The 27,434-nt window shown below is 40.9% G+C and overlaps 2 protein-coding genes and 2 long non-coding RNA genes across 7 annotated transcripts; 2 read left to right on the top strand and 2 right to left on the bottom strand.

The window, feature by feature from the left end:
- Positions 1–612: 612 nt before the first annotated feature.
- dlx5a (distal-less homeobox 5a) lies at positions 613–3,307 on the top strand. Its single transcript, XM_024440903.2, has 3 exons — positions 613–1,168; positions 1,620–1,804; positions 2,100–3,307. Exons 1-3 carry the CDS (start codon positions 805–807, stop codon positions 2,409–2,411), a joined length of 861 nt encoding a protein of 286 aa, XP_024296671.1. The 5' UTR covers positions 613–804; the 3' UTR covers positions 2,412–3,307.
- Positions 3,308–6,526: 3,219 nt separating this feature from the next.
- dlx6a (distal-less homeobox 6a) lies at positions 6,527–9,775 on the bottom strand. Its single transcript, XM_024440902.2, has 3 exons — positions 9,112–9,775; positions 8,256–8,449; positions 6,527–7,529 (listed from the first exon to the last, which is right to left on the bottom strand). The coding sequence occupies exons 1-3, from the start codon at positions 9,422–9,424 to the stop codon at positions 7,287–7,289; spliced, it is 750 nt and encodes a 249-aa protein (XP_024296670.1). The 5' UTR covers positions 9,425–9,775; the 3' UTR covers positions 6,527–7,286.
- Positions 6,738–21,642, top strand: LOC112264360. The gene is made up of 3 exons (XR_006078569.1): positions 6,738–7,223; positions 17,835–17,910; positions 20,991–21,642. It is a non-coding gene; the product is annotated as an uncharacterized LOC112264360 (long non-coding RNA).
- LOC121839044 lies at positions 18,799–20,871 on the bottom strand. 4 transcript variants are annotated; one of them, XR_006078566.1, is made up of 5 exons: positions 20,773–20,871; positions 20,517–20,636; positions 19,344–19,556; positions 19,124–19,228; positions 18,799–18,838 (listed from the first exon to the last, which is right to left on the bottom strand). It is a non-coding gene; the product is annotated as an uncharacterized LOC121839044 (long non-coding RNA). The 4 variants fall into 4 exon arrangements; XR_006078567.1 differs by having other exon boundaries at positions 19,344–19,596; positions 20,557–20,636; XR_006078565.1 differs by lacking the exon at positions 20,773–20,871 and having other exon boundaries at positions 18,808–18,838; positions 20,517–20,692.
- Positions 21,643–27,434: the final 5,792 nt, after the last annotated feature.

Here is a 27,434-nt window from a genome sequence, read left to right as displayed (position 1 = left end):
TTTGATGCAGAAATGTTAATCGTTATGATGTAGACCTTGCTGTAATTTTAAAATGAACATAGGCCTACAAATGAATGATCTAAGGACTCTTCTGAACAGATATATTTTATACATTGAACATATAGGCCTGTCGACTCACAATATGGAGTAAAAACAAACACTTTGTTTTATGGCACATGTGAGTGACTGGTTATTTATTTATAAATATGCTAGTAAAACAAAAATCTAGTTTGATATTTTCGTTGCATTACCTGAATTTTATTTGGAGGCAATCGAAACAGTTTCATTTCTGAATGTGCATTAAGTCCAATCAACATTAAGATAAATACTGTAGTCATTTCTTTATTTTGTTTCGTTTGTCAACGGCAGATAATACAACCAACAGTCGTAATGTTTTAATACTGAAGCTCATGATAGACTAATATATCCATGTGGACGTTTTGGAAACTGTAATTTACCCCCCTAAATTATCCACCGATGACATGACACACAGTTTAATTGCCCATTTTGATTGATAGTAAAAACACAACAAAGTATAGCTTGAGTCGTATATCGCCTATGGCAAACTGGTCGAACGAGTTGGGGTGTATGCTGCCTGCGCGCCTTGGCCAATGGAACCAGATCCTCCCTGCAGTGCGTAAGAGCGCAATTTAGGATTTAACCAGGTCTTTGCTGTGGAGCTGGCAGCAGTTCGAGAGAGCCCGTCGGCGAAAGCACACATCACACAATGCAAGTGTAGTCTTCACTCAGTCTTCATACGTCTCAGTGGAAACAGACTTCCCTTTAACGTTGCTGCTTCGAACTATGACTGGAGTATTCGACCGAAGGATTCCGAGTATCAAACCTGCCGACTTCCAGAACCCTTTTCAGCTTTCCACCACAATGCATCACCCGTCTCAGGAATCTCCTACGCTACCCGAGTCTACGGCCACGGATTCTGGCTACTACAGCCCTGCTGGAGCAGTGCACCATGGCTATTGTTCGCCTAACTCCACCTCGTATGGGAAACCGCTCAATGCCTATCAGTACCAATACCACGGCGTAAACGGATCTGCGGGAAATTACCCTGCAAAAACATACCCAGACTACAGCGCATACACAGCCTCTGCTTACCACCAATATGCTGGAACTTATAGCAGAGTACAACCACAACCATTAAGTCCGCAAGGTAATTAGCCTACATTATTATTATTGTTGTTGTTGTTGTTATTATTGTTGTTATTATTTAATCAAGTGTGTGCTTTGTTCGAGCTCTCACACTATTTTTTACATGCGAATAGCCTATTTCAAGCAAAGATATTTTCGATCATGGTAAAAAAAAATATTAAAAAATCGGCAAAGGGGCACACATTTTTCTGAAAAGTAATTCTGTAAAAATGACAAACGTTTCCTTTACCGGTTAGACTATTTGCTATACGCATTTGCTTTAATCTACTTGTCTATAAATCGACAGAGAGCCCTCCCTAAGAGACATTTGTCTACGGGATGTCCTTTTGATTTGATCTCTCTGAAATAGATGGTATAACCAGGAAATGTGACTGCATTATGTAAATAGTTTATACTGAGTTCGTTTATACACCACATATAAAGTAATTTCTTTCTTTCTTTCTTTCTTTCAGAAAAAGAGGTAGCAGAACCTGAAGTGAGGATGGTAAACGGAAAGCCCAAGAAAATCAGAAAACCAAGAACAATCTACTCCAGTTTTCAGCTCGCCGCCCTGCAGCGGAGATTTCAGAACACACAGTACCTCGCGCTGCCTGAGAGAGCAGAGCTTGCGGCTTCGTTGGGACTCACGCAAACGCAGGTAAATAGCTTACTATTCTTCAACTTTATTGTCTGTTCAAAGTTGCATTCTATTTTGTTTATTTTTTTAAATCAAAATTATCACTTGTTCTATGTTGTTATCCTTCACTGGAATTGTCCGTTCAAAATTGCATTACGTTTACAATATACATTTCATGCGTAATGTGTGCGTAATTAACGAAAACACATCGCCCCAATGCTTACATCATATGAATACTTTAGTATTATGGAATTTGTGGGTTTTAATATGCTTTTATTTATGAACTCGTTTTAACATAATTCTCATCCATCCCCAGGTCAAAATATGGTTCCAGAACAAAAGGTCGAAACTGAAGAAAATCATGAAGAATGGCGAACTCCCACCGGAACACAGCCCGAGCTCCAGCGATCCCATGGCTTGCAACTCTCCTCATTCACCCGCCGTCTGGGACACGCAGGGCCCGTCCAGGCCTCACAGCCACCAGGCACAGAACAACAACTCGGCGGCATCAACCTTTTTGGAAAACACCGCCTCTTGGTACTCCGCGGCTGGTTCCATGAATTCTCACCTCCAGACCCCCAACTCGATACAGCACTCTTTGGTTCTCGGATCGGGGACGTTATACTGAAACCCAGTTCAACAAATATTTCATTGTATGGGACTCGTGTATAAAAGATTCAGAGGAATATGCAATGTATTGATGACAGTCATAGAAGAACGTGTATAATGTGTAAATGTGTGCATGTAATTTATTGCATTTTGGAAGACTAATTAAACGTTTTAAATGGACAATGGAACCCAGACACTTTCAATGGCGCCCTCCTGAATGAATACTTTAAGGCAATTGTTTTGCTGATACCCACAAATCCCTGATAATTACTGATATAGCATGTAGGCCTAGATAGGCTATTCGCACTGAATATCAAGGACTCCATAACATAACAATATAAGCCTACTTTCTGTGAGACACTTTAAATCCATGTACAGCTCAAACTCGAGTTTAATTGCCTGGACTGCCTGTGTGCCCATATTTGGTCAGTGGTGCAAAGTAGTGATTCACTTTAAATAATAATTTGGCCACACATCTATCAACAAGGAGATGGGTCTAATGACCTTGGGCTAAACAGTTAGGCTGTTTCATTTTCAACAACCACGGAATTCTCAGGGGGAGTTACCTTCAGGTATCTCAAAAGGTTAGGCTAGATTTATTTCGTGTCGTGTCAAGTTATTCATTTGAAAACTACAACCTGTTTTATGGTTATGTGCATATAAACATGCCCATAGTAAATAGTTTTCAGCGGGTCCATAACCGACCAAACATAACCTATATCGAAGAGAGAAGCATCATTGAGTGTATAATAATTAACATTTTTGAAGAGTGTGTTTTGAATTACAATTGAATTTGGAATGATTGATTGCAGGTATCATATCATATTCATCGTTTTGAAAGATTTATTTCTGAAAGACAAATACCCAAAGAATGGCATTATATTGTTAACTCTATTAAACAGTCATAAGAAAACATACAATTTAGTTTTTTATTGTTGTTCGTGTAAACCAAACAATGAAATGTTGTGAAGATACACACAACATTGATTCTATTTTCTTCCAGGTTAATTCTAGTTTTAGGTTTATGTTAAGACAAACAAATCAAATAGATTAGGTCGTATTATTATTAGGCTATTATTATTCATTCAATCGTGTTACAGTGAAGCACATTTCAGTCTTGTGTTTTGGAGTTGCATCTGGATTCTGAACTTCCCCAAAGAATATGGGTGTCGGTCTGGCAGACAGTCTGCAGCAGTGCTCTCTTTGTGTCCCCTACAATTAGCTGCTTTGAATGGCAGAGAGGAGGCGAAGGGGCGGCATGTAGATCTGAGACAATCCGCATTCCTGTGGGGGCAGATCGGCTCCAGAGCTCTGCCACTCCCGCGGCCACAGCCCACCTCCGTCAGACGTTCCGGGTAAAATAAAATCTTCAGCATTTGAACATATCATTAGGCCTACTACCAGTGTTGCCACTGCAAACCACTAAACAAATAGGCCTACTGCGCTGAAGCGAACATCTTGTTCCAGACTTTACATAAAGCATGTTATCATTATGCATCAATAGCCTATTTAAACGAATCAACCAAGAATCAACCAAGAAACAATCATACTACAACACACACACACACACACACACACACACACACACACACACACACACACACACACACACACACACACACACACACACACACACACACACACACACACACACACACACACACACACACACACAGGGAGAGGACACGTTTAACTCCGGTTTAAGATAGCATGGACACATGATAATGTTGTTAAGCGTCTGACCTAAGGATTCACAATACATAATACACCAATGTTGACATGGTTGTGCATATAACTGAATACTCGTCTCATCTCTCTGGTTTTCCCAAGGGCCTGACTGTCCTGGCTGAATATAGCCTTAGCAAGCAAGCGATGCACTTGGACATGTTCAGCTGAAATAATTGTGCAAAAAATAAAACGGTTTGCAGAACGCTAATCCAAAACATGAACGTGGTTTATATCAACCTAATTTCTACATGTCACGTGCTTCCATAATTACATTGCCAGTAGGCTACTCGAGAAATCTACGTTTGATTTTCATATTACTGTTTATTCTCCCTCCACACCCGTCCCCCAACACACACGTACAGGCACACACGCACACGCACACACACGCCATTATATCGAGAGCCCCGTTAAATTCCAACTGAACATTTTCCACTCAGCCAGTTCCCTTGCAAATCGAGTCTAAATAATGACAGTTAGCTTTACTAGCTTCAACTATAACACTCAACAATAATTATACTCCAGGATTAGGCCACCATTATCATAATCTGGACATTGACAATTACCTATAATTTGCAAAGATGCGCTTGCTTCTTGATTGCAGAAGGCTTTTTTCTAGCTCACCATCACTAAACAGTGACAGTAATAACAGCTAATTTTGCAGGCAATATATAAGAGGTACCGCGGTGTAAATACACTTTCACACCTGGATGTGCTTACTCAACCACGAGCAGTAGAACCGTGTTCTGTCGGAGACAGTGTTCCCATTCGAAGCCCAAGCTTGTTGATCATTGCTAACACTATTGTAGGCTAAAGAATCGTTTGAAGGTAAGGCTATATATTTTTTATTTATCATGATGAAGCTACCTCAGTAGCCTAGCTAGCTCGTTGCGCTCTATGAATCCTTATGAAGGATTGTTACACACTTTTGTTTAAGAATGTTATAACCTACCTTATTTTAGGTGACACTATTGATTGTGTTTTACTAGGCTTTTGGAAGTTATGTGATAAATAGCAGCATGCATTCAACACTAGCCTATACTAGCAGCCTAAATTACCTTTTTATTCTACCCTATCTATTTGTCAGGTGTTTTTGTTTGTCCGACGGGACAATTGTATTTATTTCTAAAGACCACCTTTGCCAATTCGGATTTTAGAATCAATTGCAATCATGACGCCAAACTGATAAAATACTAAGGATAGCCTGAAACCTATAGTGATATCCGGCAGTTATAATATACCCTGGATATATGGTTTGTCTCCTAACCTACAGCAGACTAACATACTGCATCAATCTATCTTAACCGGAAAACCACAAAGATCTGGGAGTGTTGACATCTCCCTCCCTTACCATATCTCTCTCTCTCCATCTCTCTCTCTCGATGTAAATATTCAATTCATCGTGGCCTCCCAAGAGCTCTTGTCCTCGTGTTTTCATTTGTTCTCTTCTGTTCCCTCTCCCTGTCTCATCAAGTCGCTATATCTCTTTTTGTTCATTTGAATCAATTACATGAAATAATATGAAACATTTGCATTGTTTGGGTCTTTTCACAATTTGGGTGCCTCCACCAATGAGAAATAGCATTCTTGCTATTGCAACTATTTGCATATCCTATAAAATTCCGTTTTTATGACGATATAGGCTTATTGTAAAAAATGATATGATTTGCCCAAGTCCTTCGAGTGTGAAAAGACCACACCGCGCACTTTCTGCTTTACGAGTTACGCTCGGACAATATAGGAAAGTTATTAAGCGAAACGTTATTTACGGGGTTTGGGGAATAACTACATATACAAATATAGGCCTATAGATATAGTCGTGATAGGGCCTGTTTTGGTCAAATGGGGCCCATGCAGGTATACTGTACCAGTGGGGCATTCACGACTTGACAGCTGCAGACACTTTCTCTTTTATTTTTACATTGTAATTTCTGATAATATCCCAACTGTTCACTGCTCTCAGCAATTTGTATATGAATAACCGAATAATTTCCCTCTTTTGTTCCGTGTCTGTGCCACCTCAAATCCAAATAAAGATGCCTTTTAGTATTAAAAGTGGTAGAAAATTACAGGTAATTATCTTTGACGGTAAAAACGCTGTAATCAGCGGGCTACATCAAAAATTACCCTAATTATGCCTGCATTTATGAGAATGGAAAAAAGCCTCACTTGGATAAAACCCATAAATTGTCCCAAATATCTCCTTCATATTGAACGGGACTGCAGCTGGATGCTTTGTTCAAGATCGATCCCGTGGAGCTTGGCATTTAGCGTCTTGCATTAGGACGGGCAGAGAGGAGAAAAACATTGTGTCAATACTTCTAATAATTGAGGCAGAAAATGACAAGATTAACAGGACAAGGAGCTACCATCTTTTCGTGATAAATTGAGAGAGGGGAGCAGGGTAAGTTAATTTCCTCTGGTGTTGTTTAATATATATTGACAATTTTGTTCGTTTGCAGTGCATTGACAATGTCTATTTTATAAAGAGGAAACATAATGTTATGACGAATAGCCTGTAACTTTTTCATGAAAAACCATATGGGACCTACATTTTAGAACGTCCATATGACATCTTGACAAGGAACGATTCATCAGTCATTTTTACATATATATTTCATATTGCAGTACAAAACACGATACTTTGTTTTAAGTCATGGATTAATCCATTTATGAAAGACAAAACATAAAAGTGAATGTACAACTAAAATCGAAGAATATATTTACAGACAGACAGATTGCTTTGTTTTGCATGAAAAAAAACACAGTCAAAGAGCAGTTAAGATTTCAACAATATATCATGGCATCATGTTGAACCCGCAAAAAACTCGTGAGTGTTGTCCATTCTGTGCCCAAGTGACGGGCTGAATGTCAGTGATATTTTTGGTATATTGACAGTCAAATGTTGACATGAATGAAAGCAACAAAGGCAATCCCACTGAACAGTCATTGGTAAATTAATACGTTTCGTTCCTTTAGGGTGTGTCATATCACAGTCTTTGCCCTCAAGTATCCATCAAAAGCAGCCGACCCTGTCTCCAATGAATCTCTCTGTTCGAACGGGGCACCCCTTTTGTCTCGAGGCTGACGGAAATCAATTGTGCAGGTAAAACTATGAAGGTTCGAACGTCTTGAGTCAGACCTCGGGCCTTCCCGCCCTTTACGCAGTCTATCTCTGCATTGTCTCTTGATGTGGGGAGGAGTACCAGTGAGAATACCCGGGCATGTAGCCGTTGGCCGCCATGTTAACCCCTTTGCTGGACGCTGACACGTCCCATATTGGAGGAATTGCTGGAGAGCGGGGAGACAGGCCGATGGAACCAGGCATAGTAGGGTCGCTCTCGTGCGGGTTGCCACCTGCCTTCAGCAGCTTCTTGAACTTTGACCTTTTATTCTGGAACCATATCTTTACCTGCACAAGATGGCAGGAAGGAAAAGGAAGACCAGATGACAGATAACGATTATATCATTAATGTATTTATTCATCTATTAACATTTTTATAAATAGGCTTATAGACCAACTGATATGTTGAATATGAGTTAGGAGGCCTACATAACATTACTACAATACATTCGCGCAGGCCTACATTCAAACCTTCACCTTAGATGCTGCTGCCCTGTATACATAGGCATGGAATCACTGGTCACTTTAATAATGTTGACATATTGCTTTACTTATTTCATATGTATATACTGTATTCTATTCTACTGTATTTTAGTCAATGCCACTCCGACATTGCTCGTCCTAAAATGTATATATTTGTTAATTACATTATTTTATTTTTAGATTTGTGTGCATTGTTGTGAATTGTTAGTTATTACTGCACTGTAGGAGCTAGGAACACAAGCATTTCGCTACACCTGCAATAACATCTGCTAAATATTTGTATTTGATTTGATTTGATAGGTTAAAAAAAAAGTAAATATTATGAAGGAATCCTAAATTGGTCAACAACAAAAACACAATACCCAGACCAATTTTAGCGTATAGGGTAGTAATAACAATAATAATCACAATATTAATAGGCCTACTAATAACACTAATAAATAATAATAATACATGATAATAAAGCGCCAACAACAATATAATAATGTATACCCTTTTGTATAATAATTCATGTTTTGAGAATAGGCCTACCTGTGTCTGTGTTAGTCCGAGAGAAGCAGCCAGCTCAGCGCGTTCTGGCAGGGCGAGGTATTGTGTTTGCTGAAAACGGTGATTTAAAGCTTGAAGCTGCAAACTAGAATAAATCGTCCGAGGTTTGCGAATCTTCTTGCCTTTCCCGTTGAAACGAATTTCTCCGTTTTCAATCACTGTGGTTTTCTGCTGCTCTGCAACAAAAAAGGGCAATGTTAGTCCATTAAGGACAAACATATTCCACAACAAATAGGCCGAGTTTATAATTCCCCTAGTATAATTAATTTAATATAATATAATAGTTCCAAATCTATTTAAATGTCTAAATATCTAATAAGGAAAATATATGAGAAAACCAATAATAGGCCTTCTCTATTAAATTCAGACCACTAATACATATTCACGTCTCACATTCGCTTAATCCAGTCCACCATTATTGTAATCATCATCGAATCTTCTGTCATATTTAGGATATTGCTCGTAATGACATGCCAATTAAATGTTCATTATAACTTTCAAAGCGAATAGACCGTTTAATTCCTAGAATAATTCTTGAGGATTCCTCGCTTGTCATTATCATTATACCCTGTGCAAAGAATGGCCATAGAATAGGATCTATAACAAAAAGAGACAACATGAACTAAATATAATATAGAAAATATAGGCAACATATAAATTGTCATTCAGATATAATTTGAAATTAGTTTCCCATTCAACCGTCTGCTGGACGTTTATTGTGCTTTATCTTTTACTTGGCCGATTTTAGAAAAATATATATGTCACTTGCTTTTTTTATCGCTGCACGATGAAAACGACATTGAGCATATTTCTTGTCATGAATGGGAAAGCATCTTACCTGTGCCGTCTAACCTTGTCTGACCGCCAGTGGTGTTATTGTGATAGGACGGCAGGTACGGGCTGTGGTGGGGGTGGCTCACGTAGGAGTACGGTAGCGACCTGTTGTAAGAATTGTTGCCGGAGTACGGAGAGTTATCGTGCTGATGGTGAACTGGGTGCGACCCGGAATGGAGACAGTGCAGCGGGTAGTGGCTGGCAGCCATCGACGGAGAGCTCTGTTGTGAGTGAGACTGCTGACCAAACTCCATGAAAGCCGACTTGGACGAGTCCTGAGCCTCCAGACCGTTAGCCATCGTAGTCATGGTCATCATCAAATGTTCTGCCTTGAGAGCACTCGCCCCCTCTCTCAAGTCCAAATGGATTCTCTCGCGGTGTTGTTGTCTCTCTCCTCAGCGAACAGATATTGTCCTATTAAGACCCGAATTACTCAGTTACTTCGATTTTTTTTCTCCTCTGGTATTCTTACTTGGTATGGCGCAAGTTGGGCATAAGTTAATGCAGAGATTTAAGGTGGATTCTGTTAAAATTGAATCTTTGCTTCCAGACTTGATGCAGACACTACAAGTAAAATGGTTTGTCTCCAAAGGGCAACGCCTTCCGATTGGTCATTCAACCCAACGTCATCAGTTGTGTGCTTCACTATTCTTCAGTGTGAGTTAACCCACCTTACCAGCTCCCACTACAGCCACAACTATGGTGGGAGAACCTCATAATTCCTACGGAGAATACAGTCAAACGCAAGGTATAATAATTATGCCAGCCCTTTGGAATAGTCAATTTGTTTTAGGATTAATCCTCAACCCCAAATTACGCAAAACGTATCCCACACCAATTTGATTTAGCCTAAGGAACTAATATCATTTGAACACACCATATCATCACCCTGGAAATATACTTACACCATTTCTATACCATCGTAATCATTAGGTTATTCGAAGAACAATTGCATGCGACGAATCAACAAGATGACAAAAACACTGTATTGCAGATAGGAAGGATGGATGTCGTCGTAAACTGACAGTATCATTTATCCCTTTTGAAATAAGATGCGTGATAGCCTACAGTCGGAAATATATGCAAATTATACAGTGCGGTTTGGCAAATTCTGTTGCAATATAAACTATCAATGCAAATGCAATAATACATCTCCCAATTCTACTTTCATAAAACCTGTCGTTAAAAAAACATTGTCAACGCGTTTTTTTCTTAATAGTGTGGGATTCATTTATTTCAAAATGGTGATGAAAAAGCAATTATGGTCGCAATCAGTTATAACTAAAACCTCTTTGATTAACCACCACACTTTGTTTAAATTGGAGCTATAAAATTAAGAACATTTCGCCTGTAATGATTATGGACTGGGTTTGTTTTGGGAAGGTGGAATAAAACTGAATATAGCATAAATTATCCCCTAATTATACGCCAGTATCGCCTCAATTATCCTCTTATCAAAAATGGTTGTCTAAATGCAGCGTTTAGTTTCAATGTTCTCCCTTTCTATAACAAGAACTTGGTACCTTGCTATTATTGCCAGGCTTGTTATTTACTTTGGGGGATTTAAAAAGTGCACAACCCAGCCGGATAATCATTTTCCAGCAGTGGACCAAGAGAGAAGCACAGAGACAGTTGGTAGATATGAAATATATGAAATGCCTTTTAATATTGGATTTTAAACCAAGGCTTTCATATGAAAACGAAATATTTGAAGGTTACTTCTATATGGACATCAGGAATGTAGGTAAGATACCTATGGGCCATGTCTTCTGCATGATGGATTTTACACATTTTTGTTTGTTAAGGCTACATAGGGATTTATGTATTTGTTTAGATACATTAAATAAGGTAGGAATCAATGCAATTCTTAGTAACCTTATGAGACTTAGAACAGGTATATTAACCTAGACGTCGTCATCCCTGAATGATCTAACATTGAATGTCTCATCCCGAGTTCCACCTCAACACGCAGGAGAGAAACCAGATCCATACCTTTTCTAATCGGCTTCGAATGGCACAAGGCAAACGTTGATGGGCTTTTCTGTGCTGTTACTTGCATGCTTTACTATCTCGGTACTTGATTAGTTGAGACATCATAGTTTATTACCTTTTGGAGACCGCAGCATAATCACCTACCGTGACAGTTTAATGACCTCCGAACATGGTTTCTGTGTAATGTGGAAGTGTAGCCTAGCGTGTCCCGCAGGCGCGAAAGGAAGCTGTACACCAATGGAGATTAATTGAAGTGGTGAAAATAATGAAAATCACTGTTTTTTTGTTTGTTTTAAATGGCCTGAAGACACAGTGTTATGATGGACGTAGGCTATCCCCCCTCCCCATAAACATAACATTTCGCATTTTGAAATAGTCTTGAGGCGATGTATATTTCTTAGTAGTAAGCTGTACATGCAATCAATGTATACAATTGTTATTATCATCATGTATTATTTTGAGAGGAAATATATTTGCTTATATTGATGCTGTGCAATTTTATAAAGCATACATACATACACACACACACACACACACACACACACACACACACACACACACACACACACACCACACACACACACATACATACATACATGGGCGTGGGGACATACATACATACATACATACATACATACATACATACATACATACATACATACATACATACATACATACATACATACATACATACATACATACATACATACATACATACATACATACATACATACATAGGCCTGGTTACATATATTGCTCTCTGTTCAAGGCCTAAAAGGCTATAGTTCTCATTTTTGATGGCCTGATTCAGAGGAGATTATGCCGCAAATTTACCAAAAGTTAATGGGAAATGTTCAAATGAACAAATGGCAGCTATGAAAAAGTATTTTAGTTTTCCTGAGTAGGCGATTGACCTCCACCGTCAAATCAATGGTTGTGATGATTTACAGAAGTGGTATTTAATTCAAGCTGTGAAAGACGACTCTAAAATAACTCGAACATCAAACCACTGGGAATAGGCATGGGATTCCTAAACTGGAACTGCATGGGCTATGAGTTACTTAGTCTACGCAAAAATAGGCTGCACGTTGGAGCAACATAACACACAATGTGGATATAACACAATAATAATAATAATAATAACAACAACAACGGTGTTTACTGTCAATAATGATTAGTAAAGGCATATTGTCTTATAAGTCTCTTCTAAAAGGAACTATGTGTATGTATATGTGCCTGCGCGCGCGCGTGTGTGTGTGTATATCTGTGTGACTGTGTCGGTCTTTGTGTCACGTGTATTTGTGGCGTTTTGCGTCTCGGTGTTTAAAATGGATACACATGTTAATCATATTTGAACGTTAACATGTAGCCCGCACTAAAAACATTCATATTTCTGCCAAGTGCTGGGATTTTGCGGTAGCTCGCTCTAACAGCTATTGGCAAGCCACCTCATTGAGCTCTGCTTGTAGAGCTCTGCTTTCAGGAGCATTTGGGGCGTGGGGACTTGCCAGTCTAGCAGAAGCAGTTAAAAGTGTCTCTCTTCTCCAGAACTCAAACCCACTGGGTCTTCACAGACTTAAAGACGTCGATGCTTTTCCATAGCTGCAGTGTGAGGAAAGTGGCGTGGGGAAAGCGAACGTAGATGGATGCCACACGCAGCTGTCTAACTGTAATAGTGCAATACAAATCAGAAGGGTAGCATCTGAGTTTACAGTTCCCCATACATCACCAGACCGCGTTCCTTGTTTGCTCATAGCAGCGCTACCCCTTCTAACACCATAGCGCACAACATTTTACGAGCTTTTACGCAAAACGAATGTGCGTAAAAGTGTGGAATATAAATCATCTAGGCATCCACACCACAGGAGGCTGGTGAGTGGAGGACTGCTCATAATAATGTATGGTATGGAATGGAATTGAATGGTATCAAACACATGGAAAACTAGTGTTTGATACCATTCAATTTATTCCGTTCCAGCCATTACGTTGAGCCCGTCCTCCCCAATTAAGGTGTCTCCAGCCACCTGTGGTCCACACGTAATATCACCGTCACATTAACAAAACAACAGTGATTGCTGGTTATTTGCATGTTGAAATGAATAGACTACACTGATCTGACTCATTTCAACGGAAGTCAATGGTTCTTTCTCAGTCATCAGAATCAAATCAAAATCAATCAAATTGTAATGGTCACAGACACGTGTTTAGCAGATGTTAATGCGAGTGTAGCGAAATGCTTGTGTTTCTAGCTCCGACAGTGAAGTAATATCTAACAAGTAATATCAACAATTTCACAACATATACCCAATACACACACATCTAAGTGAAGGAATGGAATTAAGAATATAGAAATATTTGGACGAGCAATGTCAGAATCATATAGGCATAATGCAGCAAGTGCAACTCAACTAGACCGACTGGCGATGAGTGATGTCGAAAAAAAGTAACTCGTTTTGGCCTCAATTATGACAAATAAACAAGGAACTGCACCATTAGCCTCCATAGTCAAATGGATTTCATTCAAAACAGTCGAAACTACTGCACTAAAAAGGTGACTCATACACACCATTTTAATTAATCGCGCCTGTTTTCTTTTTCTCGCATTTTGTGGAAACACTCGATGTTTACTTGTTTAAAATGATTACTACATTGACTGAGACAGTCTGAAGCTGAAATATAGACTGAGCATTGGAAATGAACGAACGAACAACTGAAAGCACCAATAAATCGATTTTCTGATCATTTTCTCCTAATTGTGAATAAGCGAAACACTCAGAATGCATTGTTTTATTGTGGGGATTAATGTTCACTGATAAAGATACTAGAGCTATTGTACCTGCGAACACAATTTATCAGGTGCCAAGTCAAAACCTAAAAATGAATTTATGATGAGGTTGACTTTTTCTAATGGTTTATAGGTGAATTTCAAGTGAATGTCTTGCTAATATTGAAAACATACTGATGATAACATGTACTTTTATGTCATGGTCTTATTGGTTATGCGAATACAAATTTAATCTCAAACAATATGGCCTAATGTTATCTCAGAGACGTATATACAAGTGCACAGTGTTTTTACAGAAAGGCTAGTCTAATGAGTCAGGCCTATCACTAATTTACAAATTGGACGATTTATTTCCAACAAGATGTCTACGCCGCAATTAATCGAAATGAAGCTGCTGGCTATGCCGAACACCTTTTATCTTCGACTGGGACAAATAAGAACGCCGTGGCTTCCTTACCCTTTAGTGCTTGTTCTCTCTCTCGACTTAATACGCAACATTATTAGATCTGACAGCACACAGCTCGGGTTTGAAGGAGAGGATTTCGCAGAGAGATGACAGACAGGAAGGCCAGCAATCATGGGCTTTTTTTATCAGAATATACTGTTCGATGCCGTTTATCCCTGATGATAGAAAATTGCTCTGTTGCCAGGACGCTGCTGCCGAAATAGAGGGCAAGAGCAATTTCCATTTTCCCGTTTGAAAGGCATTGAAATGAATTAGTAAAATGGAGAGAAAAAATCGTCCTGGTAAACAAAGGGGGGCAAACAAAGATACCCTTTTTCTTCCCGTGATCCCTTTTTTCATTTAGTCATTTTTTCGTTTGCAGCCACATCGAGTGAGGCCTTCGGTTCAACACTTGCAAATCACACAGCCTTCTAATGTACTTCAAAGGCAATAATTAATTTCCAAACCTCCTGAAATATAATTGGAGAGGTAGGCTTCGTGTGTTAATCATAGCCGTCGTTTTTGTTGTATTTACGATGTCGTATGGGATGTCTTTCATCCTCGATATCCATACTGTAAATAGTCATTTTTTTTGCCATTCTTGAAGATAGTATGTATTCACAGCCTATTATGTGCAACTGAAAAACTAAAACCAAAAAGTAAAAAATGGACACAAACACGTATAGGCATGGACAACAACTTTTTACAATAGATAAATCATATAAGAATTAAAAATTCAGCTGAATGAATGAGAAGCAACACCTCAGAACTGCAGCTTCTAGCTTTGGTCTGCATTGGAACAATTTGTCAGATGAGAAATGTAATGGAGTCGAATGATGGGTTTGCATGTCATCCTGTACACAGAGGCCACTGCTGTTAGGCGTGCAGAGGGCGAACACATGACATATTTAGGATAAACAAATTTCCATGTGTGCGTAAATCTTAGAACTGTCAATGGTGCCCAAAAAGTAACTGCTAAATGTATATTTTCTCCGCTGTTGCAGTCTACATCACAAAACAACATGTTTACAATTTCACATATATATTCACATAAGATTCCTTTTGAATAAATGATCTGTAGTCTATTATTATTGTGGTTAATATTATTATTTTATAGACCTACATAAATAGTATCATCATCATTATTACATTGTTTTATTACAAATGATTACATTAGCCGTTATTTGACACACACACAGGTGGGTGATATAAAACAGAAACCATGTGGCAATAACAGGCCTATTTCCCATGTAGGCTCCCCGCGTAAACGTTTTCCTGGGTTGAGTGTTAGCTAATATGGTGCTGCAACTGATTAGAAGAACCCTTTAATCCGCGAAGACTATGATAATGCGCCTTTGATATTCTACTATAAAACAAAAACATCTACATATTCATTTTGGAGATCCCGTGGCGGGGCCTTCCACTGAAGAGCAATTAGGCTATTGTGCATTGAGTCTGAATAAGCAGGTGGCTATAACTCCCAACAGGGTATTCCTATAAAGTTGTCCATAATGCTCTGCCTATTCTACCCCATACGGCGACGTAAATTACAATCACTGGAATGTATCAGTAGTTACGATGCCAGAGACAATACTTCTTTGACAAGTCATGGGAGGCTAAATTGGGGTCATGAGCTGGTAATTCACGAGATAGATAGATCAGTGCACACGTTCGTGCAGAGCAAAGTCTGCTGACCTTATCTCAGAAAATAGATTGTATTTAATTTTTTGTAAATACAAAACAAACGAATGAGTGACAAAAGTTGGGATGAGGGATATGGAAAACTAACACAAATAGTGTTTTTTTATGTCGATATAATTTTTCTTTAGTTGATAGGGAGTGGGGCAGTGCACATTGCTGTTTTCCATCACATACCATTTTATTTGACAGTTCCTGAGCAGGTAAAAGAAGACAAAAAAATGAAAATTCTCACCAGAAAGTTCTAAAATAATATCCTAAATGTTTTTAAATCTTCCATTATAACCAACATTTGGCGAAATTCTGATATGACCAAGTTGCTAGTGCATGCATGTGTCCTGCTGAAAGACCTAAAGACATCTACACACGAACGGAATACATGTTAGTTAGCCTGTAGATCCTACCCTCTGGAAGGGACAAGTGGACAGATGTGGTGTAAAAAAAACTTCAGACCTAATCATATATGTGACATACAGACTAGAACATAAACACTATACACAGACCCTTATGAAAATACTACGAGAATCGCATTTCTTTCTTTTTTTCAGAAAAAAATATGCAATGCATTTCTAAAAAGCAAAATGACGAATATAAGGCATGAAAATAAAACAATTTACAGTTTTCATTTCCTAGGGTTGGGGAAGGCCTACATTATTACCTCCAAAATCTAAAATAGTTGTACAAAATTGAGAGAAATTAAATTCCCAGATACAGCAGAACCAACTGGACATTGCAGTTGGACAGATCAGAACCAACTGCACATTGCACATAATCTGCAAAAATAAAATGAATAATAAACGTAGGAGCAAATTGACCTACATTTGAGTAAAGTGGGAACGATGGAGGAAGTGGCACACACAATGCATTAATGGCTGTAACCAAAGGAGCATGTCATTGAAGAGCACAGAGTGAGCTGAGGCAGAAAAATAATCACACCTGGTCAAATACCCTGTGACTGACAACCCAACTCATTCACTGGGCTGCCAAGGTTCTCATGAAAACGACACTGCAGGAGTTGTCAGATGATATATCCTAACTATTGTCTACTATGCCCCCATAAACACCTACCTGAAACGGAATTTTGAACAAGGGTTTTTCTCATGGCCAATGTTTTGAAACCTGAATCAATAGTTATAAGTCAACTAAATCATTCTCACTCTGAAAAAGGCATTTGTTGTTTTCATGCACATTCGAGGAGTTGTCTCCTTTGTCCATAACTTCCTTATCCCAATGTTTCAGTAAAATGCAAAACAGGCTATACATTTTCCATAAAGAGATAGAGAGATCAGCCCCAACTAAGTGCATGGAGAGGACAAAACATTCATATTATCATTATTCCTCTTAGTAGAGGTGTGTTAACTGGATTAAACACTAATCTGAGGATAATACATGTTGACTTTCTGAGCTCTGGATCACAGAACAATAAGAGCATTAGTTTTATGGTCACTCTAGACTAGAGCATTGGCATTGCTAGCCATATCATTTCCTAGAATGTCCATAAGATCTTATTTTCATTTGTTCCAACTGCCATTTTCAAGTTGAGGGTTTTTATTCTTTTTGACTTCTGGCCATTTGACCCAAACTACAGCCTGTAGCCATCAGTGGCCCTTGGAAATGCAACAAATCTCACCAAAGGCCTTATTCAATCAAACTCAAAGAGACTGAATGAGGGCTTAACTAATGACTTACCTTATCATCAATGATGAGTATATAATTACCCAAAAGTCAACGATGCTATCTAATACAACCAAAAAATGTCTCATTCACCTTCCTCATGTTAAGTTCTTCTAGTTTTGTTTCTTGACAGATGTACAGTTGCATTGGATTAACCTGCAAACCAGACTCTATCTTGATGTATGAAGGCTGGATGTTTTTCCTGTCACGTGAGTCTTGTCATCACCATGGCAATCACATCCAATTGCAGATTCAATCACGAAATCTTTAGAAGCCAGAGTTTTTTTCTCATTTTCTTAAATTAATTGACCATTTTACAAAATAAACTCCACTTGAATTTGAACAAGAACAACAAGGGGTGAAATCGTTAAGGGAAACACAACGATTGTCTCAATATCATGACATAAGAAGATAAATGGCAAATACTTCAATAAATTGTTATGATTAACAATTTTTATTCAATTTCCCTGTCCTCGTTTTGATTTCACCATCTCTCCACTCTCCACTCCATTTTAACTCTTGAGTGTTATTAGATATTTCTACCCACCACTGTCTGTCACCCTCCACTCCCAACCGTTTATTCTCTTCACTATCTGTCACCCTCCACTCCCAACCTTTTATTCTCTTCACTGTCTGTCACCCTCCACTCCCAACTGTTTATTTTATTCTCTTCACTGTCTGTCACCCTCCACTCCCAACCTTTTATTCTCTTCACTGTCTGTCACCCTCCACTCCCAACCCCATTTATTCTCTTCACTGTCTGTCACCCTCCACTCCCAACCCCAACCTTTTATTCTCTTCATTCTGTCTCCACTTTTATTCTCTTCACTGTCTGTCACCCTCCACTCCCAACCCTTTATTCTTTATTCTCTTTCACTGTCTGTCACCCTTCACCACCTCCCAACCCCTTCACTGTCTGTCACCCTCCACTCCCAACCCTTTATTCTCTTCACTGTCTGTCACCCTCCACTCCCAACCCTTTATTCTCTTCACTGTCTGTCACCCTCCACTCCCAACCCTTTATTCTCTTCACTGTCGGTCACCCTCCACTCCCAACCTTTTATTCTCTTCACTGTCTGTCACCCTCCACTCCCAACCTTTTATTCTGTTCACTGTCTGTCACCCTCCACTCCCAACCTTTTATTCTCTTCACTGTCTGTCACCCTCCACTCCCAACCCTTTATTCTCTTCACTGTCTGTCACCCTCCACTCCCAACCCTTTATTCTCTTCACTGTCTGTCACCCTCCACTCCCAACCCTTTATTCTCTTCACTGTCTGTCACCCTCCACTCCCAACCCTTTATTCTCTTCACTGTCTGTCACCCTCCACTCCCAACCCTTTATTCTCTTCACTGTCTGTCACCCTCCACTCCCAACCTCTTATTCTCTTCTCTTCACTGTCTGTCACCCTCCACTCCCAACCCTTTATTCTCTTCACTGTCTGTCACCCTCCACTCCCAACCTTTTATTCTGTTCACTGTCTGTCACCCCACTCCCAACCCTTTATTCTCTTCACTGTCTGTCACCCTCCACTCCCAACCCTTTATTCTCTTCACTGTCTGTCCACTCCCAACCTTTTATTCTCTTCACTGTCACCCTCCACTCCCAACCTTTTATTCTCTCCACTCACTTTATCTGTCACCTCCACTCCCAACCTTTTATTCTCTTCACTGTCTGTCACCCTCCACTCCCAACCCTTTATTCTCTTCACTGTCTGTCACCCTCCACTCCCAACCCTTTATTCTCTTCACTGTCGGTCACCCTCCACTCCCAACCTCTTATTCTCTTCACTGTCTGTCACCCTCCACTCCCAACCCTTTATTCTCTTCACTGTCTGTCACCCTCCACTCCCAACCTTTTATTCTGTTCACTGTCTGTCACCCTCCACTCCCAACCTTTTATTCTGTTCACTGTCTGTCACCCTCCCAACCCTTTATTCTCTTCCTTTATTCTCTTCACTGTCTGTCACCCTCCACTCCCAACCCTTTATTCTCTTCTTCTGTCACTGTCTCTTCACTGTCACCCTCCACTCCCAACCTTTTTATTCTCTTCACTGTCTGTCACCCTCCACTCCCAACCCTTTATTCTCTTCACTGTCTGTCACCCTCCACTCCCAACCCTTTATTCTCTTCACTGTCTGTCACCCTCCACTCCCAACCCTTTATTCTCTTCACTGTCTGTCACCCTCCACTCCCAACCCTTTATTCTCTTCACTGTCTGTCACCCTCCACTCCCAACCCTTTATTCTCTTCACTGTCTGTCACCCTCCACTCCCAACCCTTTATTCTCTTCACTGTCTGTCACCCTCCACTCCCAACCCTTTATTCTCTTCACTGTCTGTCACCCTCCACTCCACTCCCAACCCTTTATTCTCTTCACTGTCACCCTCCACTCCCAACCCTTTATTCTCTCCCACTCCCACTTTATTCCCTTCACTGTCTGTCACCCTCTCTTCACTGTCTGTCACCCTCCACTCCCAACCCTTTATTCTCTTCACTGTCTGTCACCCTCCACTCCCAACCCTTTATTCTCTTCACTGTCTGTCACCCTCCACCCTTTATTCTCTTCAACCCTTTATTCTCTTCACTGTCTGTCACCCTCCACTCCAACCCTTTATTCTCTTCACTGTCTGTCACCCTCCACTCCCAACCTTTTATTCTGTTCACTGTCTGTCACCCTCCACTCCCAACCCTTTATTCTCTTCACTGTCTGTCACCCTCCACTCCCAACCCTTTATTCTTTATTCTTCACTGTCTGTCACCCTCCACTCCCAACCCTTTTATTCCACTTTATTCTCTTCACTGTCAACCCCAACCCTTTATTCTCTTCACTGTCTGTCACCCTCCACTCCCAACCCTTTATTCTCTTCACTGTCTGTCACCCTCCACTCCCAACCCTTTATTCTCTTCACTGTCTGTCACCCTCCACTCCCAACCTTTTATTCTGTTCACTGTCTGTCACCCTCCACTCCCAACCCTTTATTCTCTTCACTGTCTGTCACCCACTCCCAACCCTTTATTCTCTTCAACCCTTTTTATTCTCTTCACTGTCTGTCACCCTCCACTCCCAACCTTTTATTCTGTTCACTGTCTGTCACCCTCCACTCCCAACCCTTTATTCTCTTCATCACCATATCCCCTTCTTCTCTCCTCCGAATCTTTATTCCATCTTCTTCAAACCACCCCCTCCTCCCCCTTGCCCTCTCCTCACCCAACCCTCTGGCCCCTCTATCCTCACCCTATACCCGTGCGCCCTCCACCCACCCACTCTCCCTTGTTGGTTTCCACAGCTGCGGAGAGTGAAGGAAGAGATGACCGACCGGAGAATTGGCCCCTGGGAGAGCAGCGGGACATCCTGGTGCTATTAGGCTCGTGGCTAATAATAGGTGTTTCAGTCCAGGGAGGAGATCAATCAGTGGGAATCATGGGGAATGTTCGGCGCAGCGCTTTTACACATCAGCCCAGATGGATGAAATTACACTTGTCTGTTTTTAGTTGCATTACTCCCAAATTGGTTGTCTACTTTTTTTCTCCCTCTCCCTCACTCTTTCAGTATTTGCCTCTCCGTCCTTTCTCTCTCCCCTCATTCATGTGTCACTGGCCTACTAAAAGGATTTGGGTGCTTAGCCGCACTCGATTCTCTGTCACTTGCATATGGACTCAGATAGGATGACGTGAGGTCTTGTCTTGGGTTGTTCTGGTTCCAAAGATTGGGCTGGGTTATGTGAATTTTGTTCTTTGTAAAAATGTCAATTTTAAATTGTAAAAAATCTTTATTTCAGTACACATTTGAATGTAACATTGCATCTATTCTACCACCTATAGGAGGACTAAAACAAGGTGCTTTCTAGGAATAATATCACAGCTCCTGAAATACATTGAATGTAATGTCAGTATTTCAATCTGATTGTATCAAATCTAAATAAAGAGTTGTGAAAATAATGTGATACTGAGTTGTCTTTACTGAGGAATGTTGTGGTGTAGTGTTCTGTGGTTCTATATGTAAACAAAGACAACAGTGGTGCATTGGAACCACTGGCACTCCAATGGAACTGAAGACTCTGATGACACCCCAATGGAACAGAGGACAGCTCCAAAGACACTATACATTATACGTACCAATGGTAGATCCACAATAATGAAGATATACCAATATCAGGGACACACAAAGACACAAAGACAGACTGACCAGGTGAATCCAGGTGAAAGCTATGATCCCTTAGTGATGTCTCTTGTTAAATCCACTTCAATCAGTATAGATGAAGAGGAAGAGACTGGTTAAAGAAGTCTTTTTAATTATTTTTCACAACTGAGACATAGATTGCGTATGTGTGCCATGCAGAAGGTTAATGGAAAATACAAAATATTTAAGTGCCTTGAATGAGGTATGGTAGTAGGTGCCAAAAGCACTGGTTTGAGTGTGTCAAGAACTTCAATGCTGCTGGGTTTTTCATGCTCAACAGTTTCCCCATGTGTATCAATAATGGTCCACCACCCAATGGACATTCAGCCAACTTGACACAACTGTGGGAAGCATTGGAGTCAACATGGGCCAGCATCGCTGCTTTCGACACCCTGTCCATGCCCCGACGAATTGAGGCTGTTCTGAGGGCAAAAGGGGGTGCAACTCAGTATTAGGAAGGTGATCCTAATGTTTTCTACATGCAGTGCAGACTGTATACATTGTTTCTCCCACCACTACAAAGGGAGAACTAGCCCACTCTGGAGATTCATGACAGTGAATATATACGTGCTATGCCATGTATCATTTCCAGTCCCCCATGCGCCGACCTTTACAGCATGTTCAGTGACAGCGCGTGTCAGTCAGAGAGGTGAAGTACGGAGGCTGAGAGGGCTCATTTGAAGGCAGTACATAACAGCTATTTGTGTCACTGATTTCCACCTTTGAAGATTTGACAGCCTGAAATGTTTAGTGTTTACAATAGCTCCCCAGGCAACTTGTCTCGAAGTTTGCCATTTCCCCGCTGATGTGTCTCTCGCTGCCAGCATTTTGATACTGATAACTTAAAGAGACAGAGCCATTGCTTATGTGTGAGTATAGGCTACGTAAGGGGAGCCCAATGATAACTATCGGCTACCATCGTCACACTGGCAATCACGGCGAGAAGGCACTCTGAAAAGTAACTACTCTGAATAGGATTGCAGGGGGGACGTTTTCCACCATTAAGAATCAATAGCGGCATTCTTTGTCAGGTCTCAATGCCTGCAGAGAGAACCCCTGATTTGGAGATGTTCCTCTGTATCTGATTGCGCAACATGGAGAGAGAGAGATGTCAGCAGCACTAAGAATACTGTCCACAGAAAGAGTCCTTTGACTGAAAGCTTCGGTGTCCGGGGGGAGGAAATCAGGGCCCTCTCAGAGAGTGTCTCCTTAGCAACGAGGAGAAAATTAACATTGAAATCCTGAGTTCCAAGCGAAACTAAGCTGGTTGAGATTTCCGCGGCGAGCAAAAGTGATGTTCAAAAACAGACACTGCTCCCATCCCATTTATATTGAAATTAGTATTTTCTTTATCTCGGTTGTGTGCTGGGGTGAATACAGAGAGTCTTAATGTATTTTGTTCATTTTTCTGTGTCTCACATTTCTACGGCTCTCCTCTGTGACTCCGTGTTTGCATCCCACTGTGGTAAACACAACGTCGCTATGACAGAGAATGCAATTCAGAGAGCTGAAAACACCACCGCTGAAGAGACAGCACACACACACACACACACACACACACACACACACACACACACACACACACACACACACACACACACACACACACACACACACACACACACACACACACACACTGTCTCACATCCAGCCAAGCTATTCAGCTCCATCCCATGATTGCAAACATCCCATAGGGCCTAATGACAGCAGCATCTCCCAGGGCCTCTGAGGCATCCTGCTCTCCTACTGATGTAGGGGCTCATTCTGTCATCACCAAACATGAAATTCAGAGGATGGCCGTCTGCCTGGTAAGAGAGCTTGGCAACAACGACCAGAAGCGAGTAGTTTTGGTTAATAAAAATGAGAGGCAAATTGTGTGCTGCTTTTAGGCCCTACGAAATGGAAGAACCGTGAGGTGCTTCCTCCCATTACGAGCTAGACAGCTAGGCAGTGAGAATAGTGTGGAAGGCAGCTAATGTAAGTATGGATACATTAAAAAGTCATGAGGAAACATGGAGAAGAGGGTCAGAGGGGCCATCGCTTGGCTCCAGAGGCCTGGCGACAGAGAGCTTTCAGCAGCGTTATGTGATGGGCTTGTCATCCCTATTTAAAGAGCAAGGGAGAGGTAGAGGTCAACAATGTTACACATAGCAACAGTTGCTAAGACTAGCCATAAGAGGCTTATTCTGTTTTTGTAATATGTACAGTTACTGCTATATCTACCTGAGGTGGCTAGTATGAATAGGTGGATAGAAACGCTTTGCATATCAACGATAATCACATTTGTAACAATATCACATGATATGAAATTATCATAATATACTCAAATACTTCAAGACTACGGAGACCCTATTGTTGACTAAGGGTTAGATAATCTGAATCTGGATAATGTATTATCATATCATGAATGATAATGGAATGATTAAAACAAAATTAAACTAACATTTTGAATTTGAGGCATAGGCCTATGCCAAATATACACCAAATTCTGCCAAACATGTATAAAGCATCACCGATGTGACACAAAACAAATGATCTGACACCATAAAAAATGAAATCCATACAGTCTGGCACATTGATGACCTTGGCTCCATACATCTAGAAAATCTTACCCACAATCCATCACACCATTAATCTAATTCAGATGATCAAACCCAATCAAACACAAGCATCATTCAGCAGCACATCATCTTCAGCATATGGAGAATCGACAGTGACACACCTAACATCAGTGAGAAGCCAACCCTCCTCGCCATCAATCAGCCATCAGAGTTCATGCAGCATTGCTTCTAGAAGACGAGGATGAACGTTCTAGTCCCTCCTCAGAACCCTCCCTCTGGCAGTCAGCTACTGATGAGGCGCTATGGAGTCGCCTAATGGAATGCCATGGCAACGACACCTGGCAAGAGTTCATCCAACCAACCCCTTCTCTTCCCCTCCTCCACCCATACTACCCCTCCCCCACAGAGCTAGCTGAAAACGCTGGAACATATTTCCCTGAGACAGAAAGCTTTCCCTGTGAACAAATAATGGATACGAGCCAATCTAAATAAAGTGTGGTTTATGAGTTGTGGTCAGAAATGTCTCCCTCTCTCTTTCTCTCTACTCTCTCTCTCTTTTTTTATGTTCTGCACAAAATGGCTGCCAACTGTTTTTTTTTCGCCATAGGGTTTGTTGGTTATTATACAAAGCCATTTTTCCCCCCTCGCACAGTGAGACACAGCTTCAATAAAAGGCAGCCGGTAGACCAGTAGTCTACAACTCTCTGGAGAATGGTACAAGCGCCATCTAGGCCAAAACAAACCTGATATGTCTCTTTGCCATTTTTCAACCCTGGCTTCTCAGTAATATGTTTATTAGGCTTCTGTGCTGAATAAATCTACTAAAGCGTGGCCTACCACACTTGTGGTATTAATTCATCAACAAAAGACCCATAGGAGGGCAAGGGTTCAGCCGGATCCTATCAGATTCAGATGTTTCATTAACCTTCAAACTGAACCGTTGTCTGAGAGTTGACCATCAATCAAATCCATTGATGAAATACTGGAGTTCGGTCGTGCTTAGTTTTGGAGGCGGACCATAATCATTCCTTGGAAGCTGCTGCCAGGCAAGAACAGCATTAATAGTTATAGAACAGAACTACAGTAGCTACATATTCCACTGTACTTATTTTAGGGTGTTTCCTGCTTTGAAAACAAGCACTTCAGAACTGGGTCAACTGGTGTCAGCTAGCCTCCTGAGGGACCAATCAGCAACCAGTGGGAGTCCAAGGACCAGGGGTTGAAGGTCACTGCACTAGAGTCCTCTAGTCAGTGCTTCTGGTCAGACTACTGATGATGATATCTGAGGGTCCGGCTGCTCCTTTGAGGTTCCTGTCCTTCTCCTCAGTCCATCTCCTCACCTCTTTTTCTCTCTGGATGGCATAGTTATGTCTGAGCTCCAACCAGGTAAGTGTTGAGCACAGGAGGTTGGTGGCACTTTAATTGGGGAGAATGGGTTTGTGGTAATAACTTGGGTGGAATAAGTGGAATGGAATCAAATACATCAAACACATAGTTTCAAGGTGTTTAATGCCATTCCATTTGCTCCGTTCCGGACATTATTATGAGCCATCCTCCCCTCAACAGCCTCCTGTGGTGTGGAGAAGGCTGAAGTTGCCCTTAAACACTGATCTTGGGTCAGTTTTGCATTTCCCCCACTCATGGTTAAGGTTAGGATTGGGGAGGGGAAGCAGATCTTAATTCTGTACCTAAGGGGACATGTCACCCCAAAGCGGTGAGTGCTACTTGGGGAGGAGTCGTTTGGGTAGCGGTCTAGTCTGGTCTGAAAATGTGTGTAAAGAAAGAGACAGTAGCCAGGCAAAAGAATGTTGAACAGTTGTTTCCAGGCCTGGAGCGGCTGAGTGGACTAATAGAGTGCAAAGTGCTGTGAGAGAAAGCTCTGTGTTAATGCACCAGTATCAGTTTCATCTGGATTTAATGCAAGAGACATTTTAAATATCTAAAGTTTATTTACTGCACACCAATTAACCCATGGTAGACAATAGAGTGGAGAAATAAAGGGTTTCACCTGTAATCTGACCAATGAGAACGAATAAGGGTCTGAGTATTTCCTGGCCACTTGATCTGACCATCAAAAACTCCAGTTCAAGGCTATAACAGCAGCCAAGATTCTCTCCTGGTCTGATGGTCAGACCATCAGGAAAAACATCAGACTCTGAGAGTGACATATCTTAATGCAACTTCCAAAAACAAGAAACAGAAAAACCCCATAATCGTTGTGTTAACCAAGGGAAGCACAAGAGGCACGAGGCCCTTAGTTGGTAGCAGACTATTTTCTAAGTCCCCTGCTGATTCGGCTTCATGAATACAGCAGCTATCAAGAACTGGTTTAGCAGCCCGTCATTAGTGGGCAGGCCCATGTTATGGTTTGGTCAAGCCTTTCTTCTCCATGTCTCTGGGTATGGCACCAACAGCAACACTCTTTTTGTCGCTCAAAACCAATAGATGGAGTGTAAGGCCACAAGCCTGCCATTTCTGCTGAGCAGAGAGTTTTCAAGCTACCAGCTCTTGTTAATTCAATTTAAGGGGAAAGGCTCTGAGACTTTAGGGGCGAAGTGTCGTAAATCATATGTGTGAGGAATTCTGTTTTTATGGATCCCTGTTAGGATTATTGACCAACACGGACTGAGCCCTTTAAGAATAATAAATTTTTCCATTGCTCAAACGTCTCCAGTGAAGTATGGAGCAGCAAGCAGCAACTGATTCATTGTAAATGAAGAGAGGTTAAGGACGTAAAGCCGGGTGGAGATTTAAATTGAGCTGTGGCTGCATTATACTATGACTCATAAAAAGCTGAGAAAAGCCATACATTGAATAACATAATAGAGCTACTTCTAATTTGTATATAGGTGATCCTGCTGCTTTTACCATGATGACATTTCTGCATTTATGCTCATTTACACCGGGTGGAAAATACCTGTTTATATTTATTTGAAGGCCACGGCAATGTGCTGATGACAACAATGTTACTAATACTAAAACATGATGTC

The sequence above is a fragment of the Oncorhynchus tshawytscha genome, linkage group LG13 (genome assembly GCF_018296145.1).
Source record: "Oncorhynchus tshawytscha isolate Ot180627B linkage group LG13, Otsh_v2.0, whole genome shotgun sequence".
NCBI classification, from domain to species: domain Eukaryota; kingdom Metazoa; phylum Chordata; class Actinopteri; order Salmoniformes; family Salmonidae; genus Oncorhynchus; species Oncorhynchus tshawytscha.
Note: the sequence above shows the minus strand (reverse complement) of the source record. Positions and strands in the feature narration are given on the sequence as shown.